General features: G+C 48.2%; 1 protein-coding gene across 1 annotated transcript; it reads right to left on the bottom strand.

The window, feature by feature from the left end:
- Positions 1-219: 219 nt before the first annotated feature.
- Positions 220-17,607, bottom strand: LOC127032717 (E3 ubiquitin-protein ligase TRIM7-like). Its single transcript, XM_050920157.1, has 7 exons — positions 17,191-17,607; positions 12,249-12,344; positions 10,893-11,123; positions 9,227-9,249; positions 4,765-4,880; positions 3,212-3,244; positions 220-977 (listed from the first exon to the last, which is right to left on the bottom strand). The coding sequence occupies exons 1-7, from the start codon at positions 17,605-17,607 to the stop codon at positions 442-444; spliced, it is 1,452 nt and encodes a 483-aa protein (XP_050776114.1). The 3' UTR covers positions 220-441.
- Between the last annotated feature and the right edge of the window lie 1,706 nt (positions 17,608-19,313).

The raw sequence follows: 19,313 nt of genomic DNA, 5'->3' as shown, positions 1-19,313 counted from the left end.
CGATTTAAAGTGCCTTGTAGTGTGGACGGGTACAGCGTTAAATGGATTTAACGCTGTTTAAATCGATTTAACGCTGTAGTGTGGACCAGGCCTCATACACACACTAACACCCACCCCCCCGCTTCCCTCCAGCCACTTCAGCCAGGCCTCCCCCCTGCTTTTCCCTCCCCCCTCCACAGGGGGCTCCCTCCTTCCTTGGTGGGACCCCCCCCACTCCACACAGAGTCAGCCTCTTTGGAGCATAGAGACCCAGCCTAGAGCCTCACACAGACCTCCACAGCCATAGAGCTGTGGGTAGAGAGTCACACCCCTCCAGCCCTGTCTGTGCGGAGGAAGACTGGCTGAGTCCTCCAGGGTCATAGAGATCAGGAGGGTGGGGGCTAGAGGAGCCTGTTTCACGGGCACAGACAGGGCAGCTCGGGGCACGGTGTGAACCGCACACTAAGCACATGGGCCCGGGGGGGAGGGAAGGGGAATGAAAAGCAACGGGCCAGAGAAGAGCGGGCGGATTCTCTCCCCGGCGAAAGAGGCCGGCGGGAAAGTGAAGATCAGGTCCCCAGTGCCGGAATCGAAAAACGCCACCTGTCCTGGTTCATAGTCCAGATACACCCGGATCCTGCGGGGCGCCTGGCGCAGGGACAAGGGGCTGAGATCATCAGGGGATGTGAGAGCCCAGTACCGATCCGCATTGCATAGCACAGCCCAGATCCCCCGCTCAGGGTTAAAATCAATATCTCCCTTCCTGCTCACAGACTCCCTGGCCACCCCCACAATACAGACTTCACCTTCCTTTCTCTCTATCTCCCAGTAATGTCTGCCCGAGGTGAATCCCTCACAGCCCAGCACACAGAGCTCAGTGTCAAATCTCTCCGGGTTGTTGGGCAGATCCTGCCATGTGTCTCCCCTTCTCACGCTTTTCCGATCCGCAGACACAATGAGGTAGGGATGGGCCGTGTCTGGATCCAGAGTCACGTTCGCTGCAGAGAGAGAATCAGAGCGTGAGGGGCAGAGCTCAGCCCTGGAGGAGGGTCTGATCATGTCAGTGACAGAACCTGCTCAAGCTGCGGGGTGAATGAGGCAACCTCCTGCCTCCAGGATTTACCCAGTTCTGCATGGGGAGCAGCGCTGAGATCTCAGCCATGGGCAGGGGAGATTCACACCCCTGACAGAGCCAGTTCAGGGACAGAGTGAAAGGATCAGCTCCGCTGAGCCAGGCCCCCAGACCCAGAGTTTGAGTCTCAGTGATTCCATCGTTGTGCTTCGGGGAAAGACAAGGGGGGTTAGAAGGAGGTGGTTTTAAACCACCTTTGTCCTTCCTTTAGTCTCCCTGGCCCCTAGTTCCAGGGGCCTCAGGGCTGCAAAGCAGAGTCAGCCAGAGTGTGATGCATCCTGCCTGTGTCCCCAGAAGAGCCGTCCCTTGGGTAGAGCGAATCGGGGCGACCACTCCAGGTCTCGAACTTTTGAGGGGCCCTGAGGGCCGGTGCAATTGGCTGGCATAGCTGGTACCAGAAGAAACAAATCCATCATTTCTGCCGTGCAGCCCCCTAGGGATGGTCCTGGCCCCCTGACAATCGGGCCCATGGAATCTTTCCCCATCTGCACCCACCTCTCCCCACAGATGTGATTAGAGACCCTGGCATCATAGGAGGCTCCCAGCAGATTACAGGGAATCCAAAGTCCCCCTGTCCAATGATGCACCTCTTCACAGCTCGTCTCCTTGCAGAGCCCCCTCCTGCCTAATAATCAGGCAGCCGAGCACTAGAAAATCTGCTTTTATAGAGACATCACTGGCCTCCCATGACTCTGTGTAGCTGTGATGTGGCTGAGCTCACCACACATTTCCTGAATGGCTGCTCTTCTTGTGTTGGTCTACTGGGGACTTTCTAAACTCCACATTGCTGGCCCCAAGGCTATGCAATGGCTAATACAGTATTGCCAGCTTCAAGAGATCCAATGTCATGAGACTGGCCCAAAAATCATGACATTTTAAGAAGGATTCTATTGTGGTTTTTAGGTCAGTCTCTTGATGTTTGAACTCCCTCCAGAGGATGTGCGCATGTGACAATTAGTGCTGCCCACTCTCCCACATGTACTGGAGAAGGGGATTTTGGCTCTTTCTGCAGGAGCTCTCGTCCCACATCTGCCCCTCTTCTGCCCAGCAATTAATCCTGTCCCCTAGATCCCCATCAGGTCTGTCCCCATCCAACCCCCTCAATTCAGTCCCGCAATCGCCATCATCACTCCTCATCAGTTCAGCACCCCTACCCCACTTCCCTCAGTTCACCCTCCTAGCACACATCCTATCTGCTCAGAATCCACCATCAATACAGCCCCCTCCCCAGCCCATCAGCCCCCTGCTCACTTCAGGCCCCCTGCAGCCCCCAGGCCATAATAAAGCCCTCCCAGCCTCACCTCTGCTCCTCCTAGGGCTCTTCACCCTCCCTAAGCCTGGGGGCTACAGTGGGGTCCCCTCTCCCACTTCTCAGGGGAGCAGCCTCAGTGGGGTGGCTGACAGCGGGAGCTCCGGCCGCACCCAGGGTAACTGATAGGATTTCTAAGTAAAATCAAGACTAAATTTTAGAACTCTCAAATGTCGGGATTTTTGTTCTGGCCACAGTTCTATTGCGAGACCATGAGTGAGGCTTAGTTTTACTCAGAAATCGCATCTCTCACAATTAATTCGTGAGAGTTGACATGTCTGCTAATAGCTAATGTGTATCTTACCCTTTTTGACATTTTTAACATTTTTTCTTTTGACTTATAAAGTGGAGAGATAAAACAGAAATGTCTTATTTTTTGTATGTTGAATTCTCCCATTCTTCATTGTACCACTTGTGCACTTGCTAATAATAATAATAATATTGCCAGAGGATGTGATGTATGTGCCTAAAGAGTTCTTCAACTGAGGTGAGATGTTCCTCTCTGACTTTCCTAAAGGCTCATTTTTAAACTTTTAGATCTCTATGGAGATATACTGCTCTCCCTCTCTCCCCCATCTGGTTAGGCCAATCACTACTTAAACATTCTAAATTATAATAGAGAAAAGCATCTACTTTTCTGTTTTTAGGAAAGATTTGTGCAGCCACCAATAGTATGGTGTTCAGCTCCTGTCAAATGCAAAATTGAAACAAAACCTGAACTATGGTGCTACCAATGAGCTACCATAATTCATATGAAAGTTTTCACTTCCCCTTTGATCCGAGAAATTTACCTTTGTCCAACCTCTGTCTAGACGACAGTGAGTCTAGAGGAAGAAAAGGGTGAAAAAGACAAAATCTCATGTCATATTTATTAATATACTTACATGTTCTAACACAAAAGCAAAATGAAAAGAAAACAAACTTTGTTAAGTTATAGTTAGGGAGGTTAAGTGCAATTCAGACCAATACAAACCATTAAACACATCACTAAAAAATAACCACAGACGTTAAAACCCAAGGACTCGGGCAATGGGGCTATTTAATTGCAGTGTAGATGCTCGGGCTTGGGCAGAAGCTTGGGCTCTGGGACCCTGTGACGGGAGAGGGTTGCAGAGCCCAGGCTCCAGCCCAAGCCCAAACCTCGTGAGCCTGAGTCAGGAGACATGAGCCAGCCACAGGTGTTTAATTGCTGTGTAGACAAACCCTCTGAAACCAACACATAATTCACAGACAGACCAATACACAGAAACTTTTTCACTGATTAGCATTCAATCAACTTTAAATCTGCCCCTGAACCATTAGTGCTTAGTAAAACTGGCTCATCCTTCCTGACAGACTCCAGCTTAGGAGGATAAAAGTTGGAGAATCTCTAAAGCAGGGGTGGGGAACTGACAGCCCAGGGTCCAGATCTGGCCTGTTGCTAAATTTCATCTGGCCTGTGGCACCACCACCTGTCTCCATTGCAGGGGGAAGGCCACTGCCGACTCGCCCCGCTGCAGGGGGAAGCCCTGAGCCTCTGTCAAGAGCTGTGGGAACTAGGAGTGCAGAGGGTGGTGCAACACCCCCCAGGTTTTGCGTTGGCTGCTGGACCCCCACTCGGGCTCTGCCCCCGGCGCCACAGGCGGGTTCCCATCTGCTGGCCCTGCACCAGGGGCTCTACTTCCACCCCTAGCTGTGGTCCCAGCCTCAGCCCCCTTACCCCCTGTCCATGTCCCGCCACTCTCCTTCTCCCAGAGCGATGGCCCAATCTTGGCACCAGCTCTGAGGAGAGGAGTCACGCACAGGAGTAGGAGGGGGTCTAGGTAAAAAGTTTGGAGACCACTGGCTTTCAGCACCCCCACTGTAAAAATTGTTCCAGCGCCACTGCCTGTGGGGCTGGAGCCACGTGCGCTGGCTCAGCATCCCGGGAGGGGAAGCTCCGAGCCTCCACGCCCCCTCTTTGTCCCCACACGGGTGAGTGGCCCAGGATTGATTTTTTAATGTGAGCCAATGGCCCATAATAGAAGAAAGATTCCCCACTCCTTCTCTAAAGCAAGAGAGGTACTATGACGACCCGGCAGGCCTTGCAGACGAAAAATCCAAACAAACTTACTTCAAAAACAGTTAATTCAGCAGAAGGCTCGAGCTGAACTTAACGTTCATAGCTGCTAAGAAAGGGAGTCCGAATTTAGGACCCTAACCCAGTGTGTATGTGCTGTATTGAGAGCTGAGTAGGGAATTCATAGGTTCCAAATGATTAGTTGACTATCTCCATCCACAGTTATTTTCCCTGAGAGATTTCCCCAGCTCTATCTATTATCAATGTAATATAGGTGAGAAAATTCCCCAGGTGACTGTTTATTACCTTTGAATTTCTTCATTATGGTCTCCAGAGATGCATTTCTTTGAGACGATTCCCAGATTCTCCATTTCAGTTCAGAAGAAAAGGCCGCTGGGTTCTGAAACTTCTCCCTCTTGCATCTGAAGAACAACCCAATGTTACTCGTTGTGGAGTTCGTTCATATTTTTTACTAAAATGTATTTTATTCTAGTGAATGGCTGTAGATCAGCAGATCCTGGAGGATTAAATTCTCTATTGCCCCAGGAATAGTTACAATACCAGCGTGGACACTACAAGCTTTCCCTTCATTTTGGTGAGACCGATATTGGAAAACTGCATCCAGCTCCCGTGTCCCCATTTTAAAATGGATGTTGAAAAAGTGGAGATGGTGCAGAGAAGACCCACAAAACTGATTTGAGGGCTGGTGAAAATGCCTTGCCCTGAGAGAACCCTGGGACTTGAGTGTGGGGTATCAACACCATCACGGGGAGAACAGACTTGGTACTAAAGGGGTCCTCAGTTTAGCAAACAAAGGCACAACAAGGACCAATGGCTGGAAGATGAAGCCAGAGACATTCCCACGGGAAATCAGACAGACATTGTTAGCAGTGCGGGTGGATTAACCATTGGAAGAAACTGCCAAGAGAAGTGGTGGATTCTCCATCTCCTGACAGGGGCGCCAGAACAGGGGGGCCGTGGTCCCATCACTTTTAAAAGTGGGAGAGCTCTGCTCTCTCCCTTTGTACCTGCCTTACAGGCAAGTGATGGGGGCGGGGGCAGAGAGGAGCGAGCAGGGGGCGGGGTCTTGGGGGAAGAGACAGAGCAGTGGTGGGGCCATGGTTTGGGCACCGGTGGCCCCCCCACTTCTAGAGAGTTTCAGGGGCTACTGTCTGTTGATGTGTTCAAATCTAGACTGACTGGCTTTCTGGAAGGTACTTTAGTCAACGCAAGCGAGGATATAGTCAAATAAAAGTTATTGGGCTGAACACAGGAATAACTGGGTGAAATTTAAGGACCTGCGAATGTGATACAGAGGCACTGACTCTGTGGGTGCTCTGAGACTGGAGCACCCACGGAAAATAAATAATGGGTGCTCAGCACACACTAGCAGCCCCTTAGATCAGCTTATCCCTCTCCTCCAGTGCCTCCCACCCACTAGCGGGCCCTGCCGATCAGCTCCTCCCGCTGCCTCCCAGCACCTCCCACCCACCATGGATCAGCTGTTCAGCAACGAGCAGGATGTGCTGGTGGGGGGGGGTTTGGAGCAAGGGCAGGAAGAGGTGGGGCAGGGCCTTGGGGGATGGAGTGGAGTAGGGGTAGGGCCCGGGGCAGAGCGGGGGTCGAACACTCCGGGGGAATGAGAAAGTCGGTGTCTGTGCTGTGATATACAGGAGGTCAAATGTGATGATCTTACGGTCCTCCCTGGTCTTCAACTTTATGCATTTATGAAACTCAGTAATACCATGTGGCTATGAGTTCTACAGGTTAATAATGAATTGTGTAAAAAAAAGTATTTCCTTTTCTCAGCTTTACACTAGTTGGTTTCAGTTGCACTGAACATCCCCTCAGTATTGTATTGTGAGTGTGGGAAGCAGGATCACCTGATTTATATCCTGTACGCCAGTGAAAGGAGATAATTAGTGATAATCCTTGTGGTGATGTAGATACCCATCGTACCGGGACCTGGAGTGAGACCCACTAACCCATTTCAAAGATAAATTATGTTCTTATCTAGTTCTTTGGATACATACAATGGTCAGTCCACTAGCACAGGGGTTCTCAGCTTACAAAGGCCAGTGTGTGTCCACTCCACACTGGGGAACGGCAAACGACTGAATGAACTTGCAGTGCCCAGGGAGCCTTGAGCAGTGCGAGTCGGTGCAGTTCTGGGGGGCAGGGCTGGAGCTGGGGGGAACTGGCTGGCGCCTTCTATTGCTGGTTCATCAATGGCTGGGAGATGATTCATGTAACACAGCTGGGCAGGTCCCTGCCTGTAGGTGTCTGTGTCAGCACAGGGGCTGTCAGGCTTGTAGCTTGACATCAGCATCACAGGGCAAGAGGCAGCCCAGATTGGGGATCTGGAGGGCTCAGCAGTCCCACAGTCCAGGCTGCACCCTGGGAACCTGTTACACTGATGTAAATCTCCCTTGTGGAAATTAAACCGATTCCTTCGTGTTCTGCCCTCAGGGGACTTCAAGAACAACTGGTCAGAACAGCCTCTGACAGATTTGAAGACTGTTATCAGGCCCTGCCTCAGTCTTCTCTTCTCTAGACTAAACACACCCATTTATTTCAACCTTCATCACAGCTGATCCATTCTAAGCCTCGGATCATTTTTGTTGCTCTGCTCTGAACTTTCTCCAATTTGTCCACATCTTTCTGAAAGTGCGGTGCCCAAAACTGGACACAGTTTTCCAGCTGAGGCCTCCCAGTGGCAAGAAGGGTGGAACAATGTCTTCCAGTGTCTTACATATGACACTCCTGTTAATAGAGCTGTGGTGGGTGTTCACACCACATCAGCCCCCGAAAAGTATGAAGGAAGCTGAGAAAGAGGAGGTTAGTGAGACAGGCCACACATGAGGCAGTGTTTAGGCGGGAGAAGTAACCCCTGGTTGGACGATGAAGCTCAGCTGAGCAGGTGGGGGCTGGGCTAGTATAAAGCCAGGAAGCTGACAACAGAAATGGTTACAGTGAGGAAATATGCAGCCTCCTATGCATTAGAGAGAGAAGGAAGGAAATCCAGGGAAAGAGTAGGATGCTGGGAGCCTGGCCGTGAGAGAAGGGTGTACTGAGAAGACACCCTGTGGAAGGCAAGTGGGAAGCACCCTAGGGAGAAAGCAGCAAACTTTGGGGACTGAACAGATATTGCCTGCATGTGGAGGGTTCCTGGACTGGGACCTGGTGCAGTGGGTGACTCGAGTTCCCCTACCAGTCACTGATGGAGCGGCATTGCCTGGACAGTGGGACCAGTGAGACTCTGTACCCCAGAAGGGGAAACCATTTAGTGACCTGGCTGGAGGCTGAGACATGAAGAGGAAGCTGCAGCTCTTGGAGAGAGAGATGAGGCTGCAGAGTGAGAGAGAGCACAACTCAGGGAGAGATGCAACGGGAGGGGTTGGCCCTGGAAGAGAGCTAATCCCCAGAGCAGCCAGGAGGAGGCACCACCTGCGGTGACTGCAGCAACCTGGGACAACATCCCACAATGACATTTGCCTTTTCCACAAGAGCATCACACTGCCGACTCCTTCACTGTGTGATTCACTTGAACCCCCAGATGTTTTTCTGCAGTACTGTTGCCTAGCCAGTTATTCCCCATTTCGTAGTTGTATGTTTGAGTTTTCCCTCCAAAGTGCAGCACTTTGACTTTATTGACTGTCTCCTTAAAATGATTTTAATCCTTCCTCCCTCTGCTCTTTTTCTATTGTGTTAATTTAGACCAGAGGTGGGCAAACTTTTTGGCCCGAGGGCCATATCGGGGTTGCAAAACTGTATGCAGGGCCGGGGAGTGAAGGCTGTGCCACCCCAAACAGCCTGGCCCCTGTTCCCTATCCACTCCCTCCCACTTCCTGCCCCCTGACTGCCCCCCTCAGAACCCCCGACCCATCCAACCCCCCTCGCTCCTTGTCTCCTGGCTGCCCCTGGGACCCTCTGCCTCTTATCCATACCCCCGCTTTCCGCCCCCTTAACATGACACTCAGAATAGCAGTACTGGAAGCCATGCCACCCGGCAGGAGCTTGCAGCCCCACCGCCCAGAGTGCTGGCAGCCCGGTGAGCTGAGGCTGCAGGGGAAGGGGGACAGCAGGGGAGGGGCCAGGGACTATCCTCCCCAGCTGAGAGCTCAAGGGCCAGGCAGGATGGTCCAATGGGCCAGATGTGACCCACAGCCTGTAGTTTGCCCACCTCTGATTTAGACTGTAAACTCCTTGGGGCAGGGACTGTTTGTGTCTGTGTGTCTGTGCAGCATGTTGGGACCTGATTTTGTCTTGAGCCTCTAGGCACTGCCATAGCGCTACTGTTAATAGCATGTTATAAACTCCTTAGAGCAGAGAACGTCTCTTCCATGAGATCTCTTGCCACACTCAGCACACGGCTAGAGCTCACTGCATAATAAGAAACAATTAATAAACAGCTCACTGAATAGTCATCAAGTGGCACTAACTTTCCATCCCTACCAACCTAGGTGGAGTTTGGAGTCTGTGACCTAGAAATGAGAGACTCATTCTCCAGCCCCAATCTCCTGAGGTCTCCATTCCACCAGCCACACTACAAATAACACCCCGTCTGTAGGTCAATCACTCTTTTCTCAGGCTGGTCTACTCTGGAGTCTAGTCAAAAAGACAACAGGCTCAAGATTAGATTTAACAGAGAGAGATTGGGAACCAGCCCCACATTCTGCATTGTTGGACCATGGGGAGCAATGTCTCATGTTTAAAATCACCTCTCTGCATTGGGAAATGAAAGGGAGAGTGAGAAGGAGCCACCTACCTGCTCAAGGTGCCTTTGATGTCCTAGAGGGGAGAGATAAAAGGAAATTCAGTCCCATCTCTCACACTAAGGATCCCTCCTGCTCTGGAGGGGACTCACTTTGTCTTCACAGTTTGAGGTTCAAAGAGAAAATTATTTGTTATTTATTAATGCAAACAAAAGCATTAAATGTGCTGCCTTTGCTCTTTTGGATAAGGGCTCTGACTGCAGGAGCTGGGCGCAGGAAGTTTGTATAAGGAGGCACACAGGCTCTCTGTGGAATGATATTTGGATAACCACCCGGCACATGGAATCAGAGGGCTCAGTCTTGTGATGTGTGAACAAGGAACTTCCTAACACTCACAGGTGTGGGGAAGATCCCCTCCTGCAGACTCCAGTGGGTCCAGAGGGAGGGATGCCCCCATGCTGTGCTGCCCCTATGCTGTAAACTCTCCCTTCACTCTCCCACAAATATTATGAAGGCCTGTCCTGGGGACTAGTTGACATCCGCAGGAAGCTGGGGCTGCGTGAGAACAATGGGTTTGGGGTACAGAGTAACACAGGGCCAATCACTATCCTACACCCCAGGATCAATGCAGGAAATGTGAGGAGTGAAGAATGCTGCACACAGCAGATACTGGTTGCAACAGATAATTTGACCCTACATATTAGCTAGAGAAGTCCAGCATGCTACATTTTATTTCTCACCTTTTTTTCTTTTTTTTTGCTAGTTAGAGGCATTTTGTTGAAAAATAAAATCATTAGAAGGCTTTTGGAATTGTAATGACTACTTACATGTTCAGGCTACCATAATTAACGAATAGTTTCCCTAACTAACTTCAGTTCTGGCAGAAAAATCACCACAGTCTCAGACCTCATGTACCAATTTTAAGGTTTGTATTTTCCCTTTTTGTGATATGTAGGAAAAGTGGCAAAATCAGGCTTTAAATGGAATCTTAGCTTCAGTCTTAGCTATTTCCATAATTAAAGACTGGTTCCATTTTTAATCTTTTGGAGTTAGTATTTGGAACACAGGAAATGCCGGATTGGCTCAGACCGGAGGTCCATCTAATCAATATTCTCCAAAGGTGAACAGTGCCAGATGCTTCAGAGGAAGGTGTAGGATGATCTACCTCCCACATTCTCATCCTTCTCTCTAACAGTTAGCAACTGGTTGAAGCAATGAAGCATGAGGTTTAAAATCATTCTGCATATTCTTGTTATCCATATAAAAATTCAATCACTTTTTGAGTTTTGCTAAATGCTTGGTCTCAACAACATCCGTTGGCAATGAGATCCACAGTCTAATTACGTGATGTGTGAAAAAGCATTCATTGCGTCAGTTTTGACTTTGTAACCTTCTGATTTTATTGAATGTCCCTTTGTTCTTGCATTAGGAGACGGAGAGAACAGAGTTTGGAGTTTGCCATTTTTGGAGGAGTCTTCTCCCACTAGAATTCAAAAGAAGAATTTCTTTTCATTTAGGGCTCAATCCAATGCTCATTGTACTCAGGAAGTATATTTCCATTGACTTTACTGGGCATTGGATCAAGCCCTTAAGGAAATATAATGTATATTTTAGCAATACTGTATGTTCTGACCATTCACTCCTACACTCCAAAAGTGAAGAGTCAGGAGACTTTCTTCAACTGTGAAAGCTTCTGGGGTGTTTCTAACACTGTCTCACCTGCAGGAATTCACTCGCTGGCAGTTGGCACGTCTCCTCCATCTCACTGAGCAGGGAACTGAAAGAGGATAGTTCCTCAGATAATTTGGCAACATATTCATCCCTCCTCTTTTCAATTTCCTTATTCAGCTCTTCCAACTGGGCCAGCAGGAGTCGCTCTTGTTCCTTCAAAAACTGGCTCAATTGCTGAAATTCAGACACAATCTTCTGCTTCTCAGTTTCTAGCTCTTTCTGAAATGACGAGATACGAACAGGAAAAGCACAGGTCAAGGACAAGAGTACGGAGAGAGTCATGGGACATTTTATGCACGAGGCAGCATGTCATTGCAATCCCACAGAATTTATCTTCTGACATTTTATGGAGAACATACTCTATGCTCAGTAGACGGAAGATTTTCCAATAGATTTTTAAGAGTCCTAACTGGTGTTTAGAGAACTGGAGCCAGCCCTGCACTAAGTGAACCTCCTCCTCTGGGGCAGCAGATTCCTATAGCAGCTGCACCGATTGTCCAGCTGTGGTTATCTCTGTTGAAACTACAGCTGGCCAAAAAATGGGGGGTGGGGAAATTTGCAAAAATAATTGAATTTCAAAGTTGTTTCCATTTCTCAGTTTTCAAAATGGAATGTCTTTTGATTTGTTTGAAAAATATTGTAAAATAACTTTTGAAAAATGTCACATTTTTCTTTCTCTCTTTTCCCAAAATGGAACAAAATAATGTTGATTTCCTCCCATTTTTCTTTTTAGTACTTCCTCTCTGTACCTCTTCAAAAGATCTCCCATTTTTGAAAAAGTGGCAAAAAGAAAAAGAAAAAACGAAGGGAAAAGAACCCCTGGAAATTATTCGTTTTAGTGCACTCAGTAGAAAAAAGGATGAAAAAGAGAAAGAAAGAGATAAAAAAAGCAAAATGAAAATTTCAGTTTGAAATGACACAAAAATGTTTGTTTAATTCTGAAATTTCCTGTCAAAAAATTGAAAAATTTGTTGCAAGTGACTTATTCCCATGAAAAAAATTGTTTTCTACTAAACCCCTTTTATCTGCAGGAAGATCTCTTTGGTTGAAAATTTTCAACCAGCTTTAGTTGAAAGACTAAAGGAGAAACTACTGTTTAGTAAACAAATTACACTCAAATTATCAGTGAAAATATTTGGATGATTAAAACTCTTCCTTAAATGAAGCATTTTCCTGCTGACTCTCAATTAAAGCAGAAGTTTTTCTTTACAATGAGAAGAAAGAAGTGATCACGTTTCACAGATGAGAGCGTGTTACTCACTGTTCCTCTTACGATACTCAGACTAAGCTGTGTGTTGATAATATCCCTGTGCACATTTGCTTCTGAGTAATAACGGCACCTACCAGCAGTTCATGGCTATTATTTTCCTCACTCAGTTTAAATGACAGAATCTCTTCTCTCTCTTTCTTCAAAATCTCCAAACGGCTCCGAATTTGGTCCTGACAAAAGAAAAACTGGGGTAGTTTTGGTTGTTTTTGGAGGATTTTCCTCCCATTTATTTATGTTTGCAAGAATATCAAATACATAATAAAATGGGTGAGTGCTCTAACCACATGGCTAAACAGTCATTCTCATGTTTGTGGTTTCTCTCTCTTTGGCCCAAATGACTCTTTATCCCCGGTGGAACAGCTTCTACAGGGGAGAGGGAGGGAGCCCCACATCACAATAGCCCATGCTTAGGGCACTCACCCAAGAGGTGGCAGATCCCTATTTGAATCTCTTCTCATCAGATAGAAGAGGGACTTGAACCAATGTTTCCTACTTCACAGGTGAGTACCCTAACCCCAGGTCTAAAAGTCAGCAGGGAGGGCTGCCTCTGTGTGTATTAGCTTATGTGGGGCCTGATCTGGCAGGTCTGTTCAGAGGCCACCTACCAGGTTGGTTCCCACACTCTACTTTGGCAGCCAAATGCCTGTCTTCCTCCAGACTGAATCGCTCTAGGGCTTAGGTGGGAAATAGGTGTCCGGATGCCTAGAGGGAGGCAGCACTGCAGTGTGCATGCCTAGAAATATAGAGATGGTTTTAAAGCTGGAACGAGCCAGAAAGGCCTAGCACAAGATTTTAGTCAATAAAATTGTTGCAAAAACCAACAGGTACTTGTACAGACAGTTAAGAACAATATTTTAGTAATGAGAACAGACACATAACACATTGTACTCCTGGGGGAATTCTGCGCCAGTGCGCAATGCAGAATTTTGCAGAAATTAATGTTGGGCAAGCAGAATTTCTGTTTTTCCCCACAGAAATGGGCTGCAGAGATGTTGGCTGCCACTAGGGGCTGCTGGACTTGGCAGAGCCCAGCTCGCAAATAAAAGACAATGCCAGTGGGAGGGAACTGGAGTGTTCCCAGCAGCTGTTGCAGTTGCCAGCATGCCCTGAGGGAAGGAAGGGGGCAGCAGCAAGCAGGAAACTGTGCAAGCTGAGATCCAGCATCAGGCTGTTTCTCCTTCTGGATCCCTGGGCTCTGGAGACATAGTGTCTGTGAGTGTCTGGGTCTTGTATGTTCCAGGTAAAAGGCCAAAGCCCATCTTACATCCAGCATGTGGAGGCAGTGCTCCTCATTGGACACATGAGGCTTGGGACAAAGCACCGGCAGGAAAATGTCCTGGTCCATATGACGACCTTAGGGAGGAACAAAGGGTGTGGGCAGAACTGGACCTTATTCTTATGGAATACCGTGTACGGAGTTTCGGAGATCAGGGCCTGGAGCTCCAAGACCCTTCTAGCAGACACGATTGCCACAAGAAAGGCTACTTTCCATGAGAGGTGGGACCAGGAGCATGTAGCAAGCAGCTCAAATGGATGTCCTGTTAGCCTGGCCAGAACCAAGTTTAGGTCCCTCGGAGGGACCAGGGGTCTAACATAAGGAAAGAGGCGATACAAGCCCATAAGGAATCGACCAGTCATGGCATGAGAGAATATTGTGTGGCCCTGTACTGGCGGGTGAAAGGCCGATATGGCTGCCAGATGCACCTTGATGGATGAGGGCGCGAGGCCCTGGGCTCTGAGATGAAGGAGCTATTCCAGTATAAGTTGGATTGGAGCAGCCACTAGCAAGATGCCCCTATCAGCAGCCCACTGGGAAAACTGAGACCACTTTGCCTGATAGGCCAGACACGTGGAGGGCCTCCTGCTTTCCAGGAGGACTCACTGGACTCCTTCCAAGCAATTCCTCTCCTCTTGGCCTAACCATTGAGCAACCATGCTGTGAGGTGGAGGGCTGCTAAGTTGGAGTGGAGGAAGCAGCCTTGGTCCTGGGCAAGAAGGTCCAGGTGGGTTGGCACCTGCCACAGGGGGGTGACTGCCAAGCTCGTGAGAGTCCCATACCAATGCTGTCTGGGCCACGCTGGGGCGATCAGGAGGATATGAGTCCTGTCGGTCTTGATCTTCTCCAAGACCTTGCTGCTCAGCAGAATCGGGGGAAGGCATACAAAAGATGACCCGACAAAGACAGAAGGAAGGCGTCGGAGATCATGCCCATGCCCATGCCCAGCCCTCCCCTGGAGCAGAAAAGGGGACACTGGCGGTTCTGCCAGGTTGCAAACATCCACTTGGGAAGTGCCCCGTGTTTGGAAAATCCTGAGCACCACCTCCGGGTGCAGCAACCATTCGTGCTGAGAGGAGAGGTCCCGGCTCAGCAGATCTGCCCAAGAGTTTTGGACGCCTGGTAAGTGGTGGGCTTCCAACTCGATATTGTGGGCTATACAGAAATCTCACAACCTGAGGGCTTTCTGGCACAGAGGTGAAGAGCGAGCCCAGCCTTGCCTGTTGATGTAGAACATCGAGACCATGTTGTCCGTGAGAACTCTTCCACCCTGCCTGCTAGGCACGAGCGAAAGGCCACGCAGGCTAGACAGACTGCCCTGAGCTCCTTGACATTTATGTGCAGGGCTAGTTCCTGCACGGCCCACAGACCTGGGGTCTGGAGGTTTCCCACATGGGCTCCCACCTCAAGTCCGACACATCGGACACCAATTCCACAGACGGGAGCCGGCCTCTGAACGGAACCCCATGGAACATGTTCCCTGGGGTGTACCACCAGCGGAGGGAGGCTAGCACAGGTTTCGACACAGTGAGGACTTTGTCCATCCTGTCTCTGGACTGGGACAATGTTGAGGCCAACCAGACCTGAAGTGGCCGCATCCTGAGTCTGGTGTGACAAACCACATACGTGCACGCCGACATATGACCCAGGAGTTGGAGGCACACTCTGGAGGTCGCCACAGAAACCTCATGACCAACCCGATGAGCTCCCTCAAGGTTTCAGATCTGTCCGGTGGGAGGGAGCTCTGGCTGATGTCACGTCCAGAATTGCACCAATGAACTCTATGCGTTGCACCAGTACCAATGTGGATTTGGTGCTGTTTACCAGCAGCCCCACTGTGGTGCATGTGGACAGGTCGGCCAGGCCTGGAGCCACTGGGCCGGGGCCATTGGGCCAGGGCCGGAGCAGGTCGGCTGGGGCTGGGGCTGGGCCAGAGCCGCTCTGCCGGGCCAGGCCGGGCCGCACCTCCGTGGAACCCTCCCCGTGCCCCCCTACCCCAGCTCACCTGTGTGAATCCTCCGCTTGCTTCTCAGCCCTCCAGGCTTCCTGCGTGAACAGGTGATTGGTGAGAAGCAGGGGAGGGGGAGGAGCAGAGGGGTGGAGCATTCAGGGGAGGAGGCGGAGGTGAACTGGGGCCGGGGACAAGGGGAGAGCTGCTGGAGCTTTACTGGTTGTTAAATTTAAAAGCCCTTTTAGAACCAGATGTCCTGCGCAGGACAACGGGTTCTAAAAAGGCTTCTAAATTTAACTGGTTCCCGGGAACCTGTCTGAAGAGGCTCTAGCTCACCATTGCACATAAGTAGGCTCAGAATAGGCCACTAACCTCCTAGGTCCCTCTCATTGTTGCCAATCACTGACTTGGTAGTGTGTGTTGCTTAAATGCAATATATTATTCTACTTCAATCATCCTACTCTATCATCAGTTGCGTCTCAATAATTGTCCAGTGGGTGTATGTCTCACCCGTAACTCTAATCTGATCTGCGCAGAAGATTTAACAAAACCTAAAGTTCACAGGTGCACAAATACAATAAAATAGATTGTTTAATCTTTTTTTTCTCCAGTATGTGTAGTTTAGTTTATATGTATAAATTGGGACCACTTTCACTGCAAGAAGCACTGGATATTTTAAGAAATCCTATGAAAGACAAAATATCGACTCTTCCAGCTTCTAAGCCAAAAAATGGGCAGCTGCTTGCATACAGTTATAAGGGGCAAAAGGACAAAAAAGATGACTGGAGGTGTGATCAATACAAATGGGTCCACAGAGGAAGACATCTTTCCCCAACAGAGGATTCCCTGGTAAGGAAGAGATATTTTGGAAGACTGATCGATATAGATGAGGTTTTGTGTCACAGACACGGATATGAAGTTCTTGACGGAAATGTGGACAAAGTGATTGTTCGTTATTTGGGACAAGATGAAACACCTGACCCATGTGTGCCCCATAGGAATAGGAGAAAAGATCCTTTGAGATCTCATGTTCATACAACACCATCCGTACTGTCAAAAGTTCTGGAGCAGAAACATTTAGGCCTATCTAAAAATTACCAGTGAAAAATAACAGACTCTAATGTCTCAGCTGCACATGTGAGAGTGACTCTTCCCAAAAATACACAACAAATGAAAAATAATGTATAAAAAACAGAAAAGCAGAATCAGTCACAATGACTTATGTGGTGTGGCCTTCACTGTGCCCTGGAAGGGTTTGTGTGTCAGTACTGCCAGGTCCCTGAAATCTCTGTAAGTCTGGATCTTCCAGAAATTATCGGTATTTTTAAGAGGTGACAATATTGAAGCCAACTACACTTTTTCATATGCCATGATTCAACTAGGAGACTTTTCCTCTCCCCTTAATGTGCCTTTTTCAGGAAAATCCAGCAATTCCTGTGGCTGCACTGACTCATGACAAGTGCACAACACATGCACACAAGATGTTTTTTCATTTCTAGCAGAATATGTGTCCCAGGTCAGCAGCAGTTCCACTGTAATTGTACTGGGCTATAGGTATAAATTTCACCTCTTGGGTCACATCAGAACTGACTTTTCTGGGTCCTTATTGGTGTTAAAAATGGTTTTGGGTTGGAAGAGGTTAATAACAGTGTGTTATAAGTCTGTTCTCATTGCTAAAGTATTAATTGTAAGGGTGTCTAACCGTATCCACTGGTTTTTGCCATAATTTTTTAAATTAAAATACCGTTCCTGGCCATTCCAGACTTTACACCGTCCCGTGATTTCTTACCTTGTAATCTTCAGCAGTCTCCTCTATGGGAACCACAGTGTGTTCTCTGTGATCTTGGGACAGATGGCAAACCATACAAATGGGCATTTCTTCCACTTGGCAGAAGACATCTGAAGCCCTCTTGTGTTTTTCACACACTCTCTCAACTTCTGGTTCTTTTGTTGACTCCAGTGTAAGTTTTCTGGAAGCTTCTACAATATTCCTTAGCTGTCTGTTTGGTTTGAAGTTTCTCTGGGAAAAGGTTTCTCTGCACTCAGGACAGTGGAAGTTTGTACTCAGTGCCTCCCAGCACTGAGTGATGCAGGCGTGGCAGAAATTGTGCCCACAATCTAGACACACTGGATCTTTAAAATAATCTAGACACACCGAACAAGCCAGTTCACCTAGAAACATTTTTGCTGGATTCGCAGAAGCCATGGCTGCTTCTGCAGGGAAGAGACAAATTTAGTTTCCTTTTACTGTTCTCAGAAAGGGGCTGATTCTGAACTTTGCACACCAAACAGGTGTTTCCTGTGTATGCATTGCCTCATTACTCTTGGGAGGCTGGAAACTCCTTTTGATCTGAGTTAGCACCTGGAGGAAGCACCATGACAGACTGTGGAGTGGCAGCACCTGTCGCTGTCGGTCCCTGCAATGGTGCAGCCTGGCCACTCTGCAGAACAGTTGTTTGACATCTTTATTTCTGCTTAATATTTGCCCTCTGTGATGGATACTATAATTTCTAAATACTGTCTTCCTAGCCATGTTCTCACAGGTCAGCAGGGTATATACAGATGGTCTGTGACAGAGCAAGAGGGAAAACGAGTGGCTGGAATCGTGGGAGCCAGAGTCACTGCCTGATTCTAACTGCAGCACGAAAACATGTTGAAATCTTGTGACAAGGGCTTTGCATGAGGCACAGATGGCTTCTTAGCCTCCATCTAACTTCTGCAAAGTCCTGATTGGCAAAGCTATTCCAAGTGACAAAAAGGGCTGGTGGATCTGTGTTGCTTCCAGTGACATATGCAATCAAATAGTTTTCACTGTGAAGGTTTTTTAACCCATTTCTCAGAAAATAACATGCAGATTCAGATCACATTATCAGACTCCAGAATAGTGGGATTTATTTTGGGGGGACAAACACTGTCATCTCTGCCTGTGTATGAGCCACTGTCACTTCCCAAGGTAATAGGTATCTGCCACTCTTTGGGATATAACCTGTGAGTTGGAGTCTAATGAAATCTGGCTGGGAGACACTGGGTCATATGAAGAGATTTAGGGCAAGGAAGTGACCATTAGGGCCTTACTAAAGAATTTATTTTGACAGTAAAAATCTTCTCTGTTATTGCTCTGTCCATATTCTCCTTTTTAAGGGAAACTTTATGAAGAATTTTTTCTGAAGGCAACTGTCATGGTATAATTCCCCACTCTGAACCTTAGTGTCCAAAAGATGAGGTACCAGCATGAATTCCTCTAAGCTCAATTACCAGCTTAGAACTTGTAGCGCTGCCACCAACCAGGAATTACAGTGTCTGGTACACTCTGGTCCCCCCAAAACCTTGCCTGGGGGCCCCCAAGACCCAGACCCTCTGGATCTTAGCACAAGGAAAGAAAACCCTTTCCCCCACCGTTGCCTCTCCCAGGCTTCCCCTCCCTGGGTTACCCTGGAAGATCACTGTGATTCAAACTCCTTGAATCTTTAAACAGAGAGGAAAATTCACCTTCCCTCCTCCTTCCCTCTCCCCCTCCCAGACTCTCCCTGAGAGAGAAAGTAATCCTAACACAGAGAGAAATTAACCTTTCTCTTCCCCTTCCCTCCTTTCTCCCCACCAATTCCCTGGTGAATCCAAACCCCGTCCCCTGGGGTCTCACCAGAGTAAAAAAAACAATCAGGTTCTTAAACAAGAAAAGCTTTTAATTAAAGAAAGAAAAAACAGTAAAAATTATCTTTGTAAATTTAAGATGGAATATGTTACAGAGTCTTTCAGCTACAGACACTGGGAACACCCTCCCAGCCTAAGTATACAAGTACAAATTAAAATCCTTTTAGCAAAATACAAATTTGAACTCCTTTCAGCCAAATACACATTTGCAAATAAAGAAAACAAACATAAGCCTAACTCGCTTTATCTACCTAGTACTCA

The sequence above is a fragment of the Gopherus flavomarginatus genome, chromosome 12, assembly GCF_025201925.1.
Source record: "Gopherus flavomarginatus isolate rGopFla2 chromosome 12, rGopFla2.mat.asm, whole genome shotgun sequence".
NCBI lineage: Eukaryota > Metazoa > Chordata > Testudines > Testudinidae > Gopherus > Gopherus flavomarginatus.
The sequence above is the reverse complement of the archived record's forward strand: the minus strand, read 5'-3'. Positions and strand labels throughout refer to the sequence as shown.

Excerpts from the sequence above, each read along its gene's own strand:
- LOC127032717 (XM_050920157.1), bottom strand. The coding sequence starts at position 17,607 with ATGGCTTCTGCGAATCCAGCAAAAATGTTTCTAGGTGAACTGGCTTGT. Across the intron at positions 12,345-17,190 it reads AGACTGCTGAAGATTACAAG|GACCAAATTCGGAGCCGTTT; the intron begins GTAAGAAATCAC and ends TTCTTTTGTCAG. Across the intron at positions 4,881-9,226 it reads ATCAAAGGCACCTTGAGCAG|ATGCAAGAGGGAGAAGTTTC; the intron begins GTAGGTGGCTCC and ends GTTGTTCTTCAG.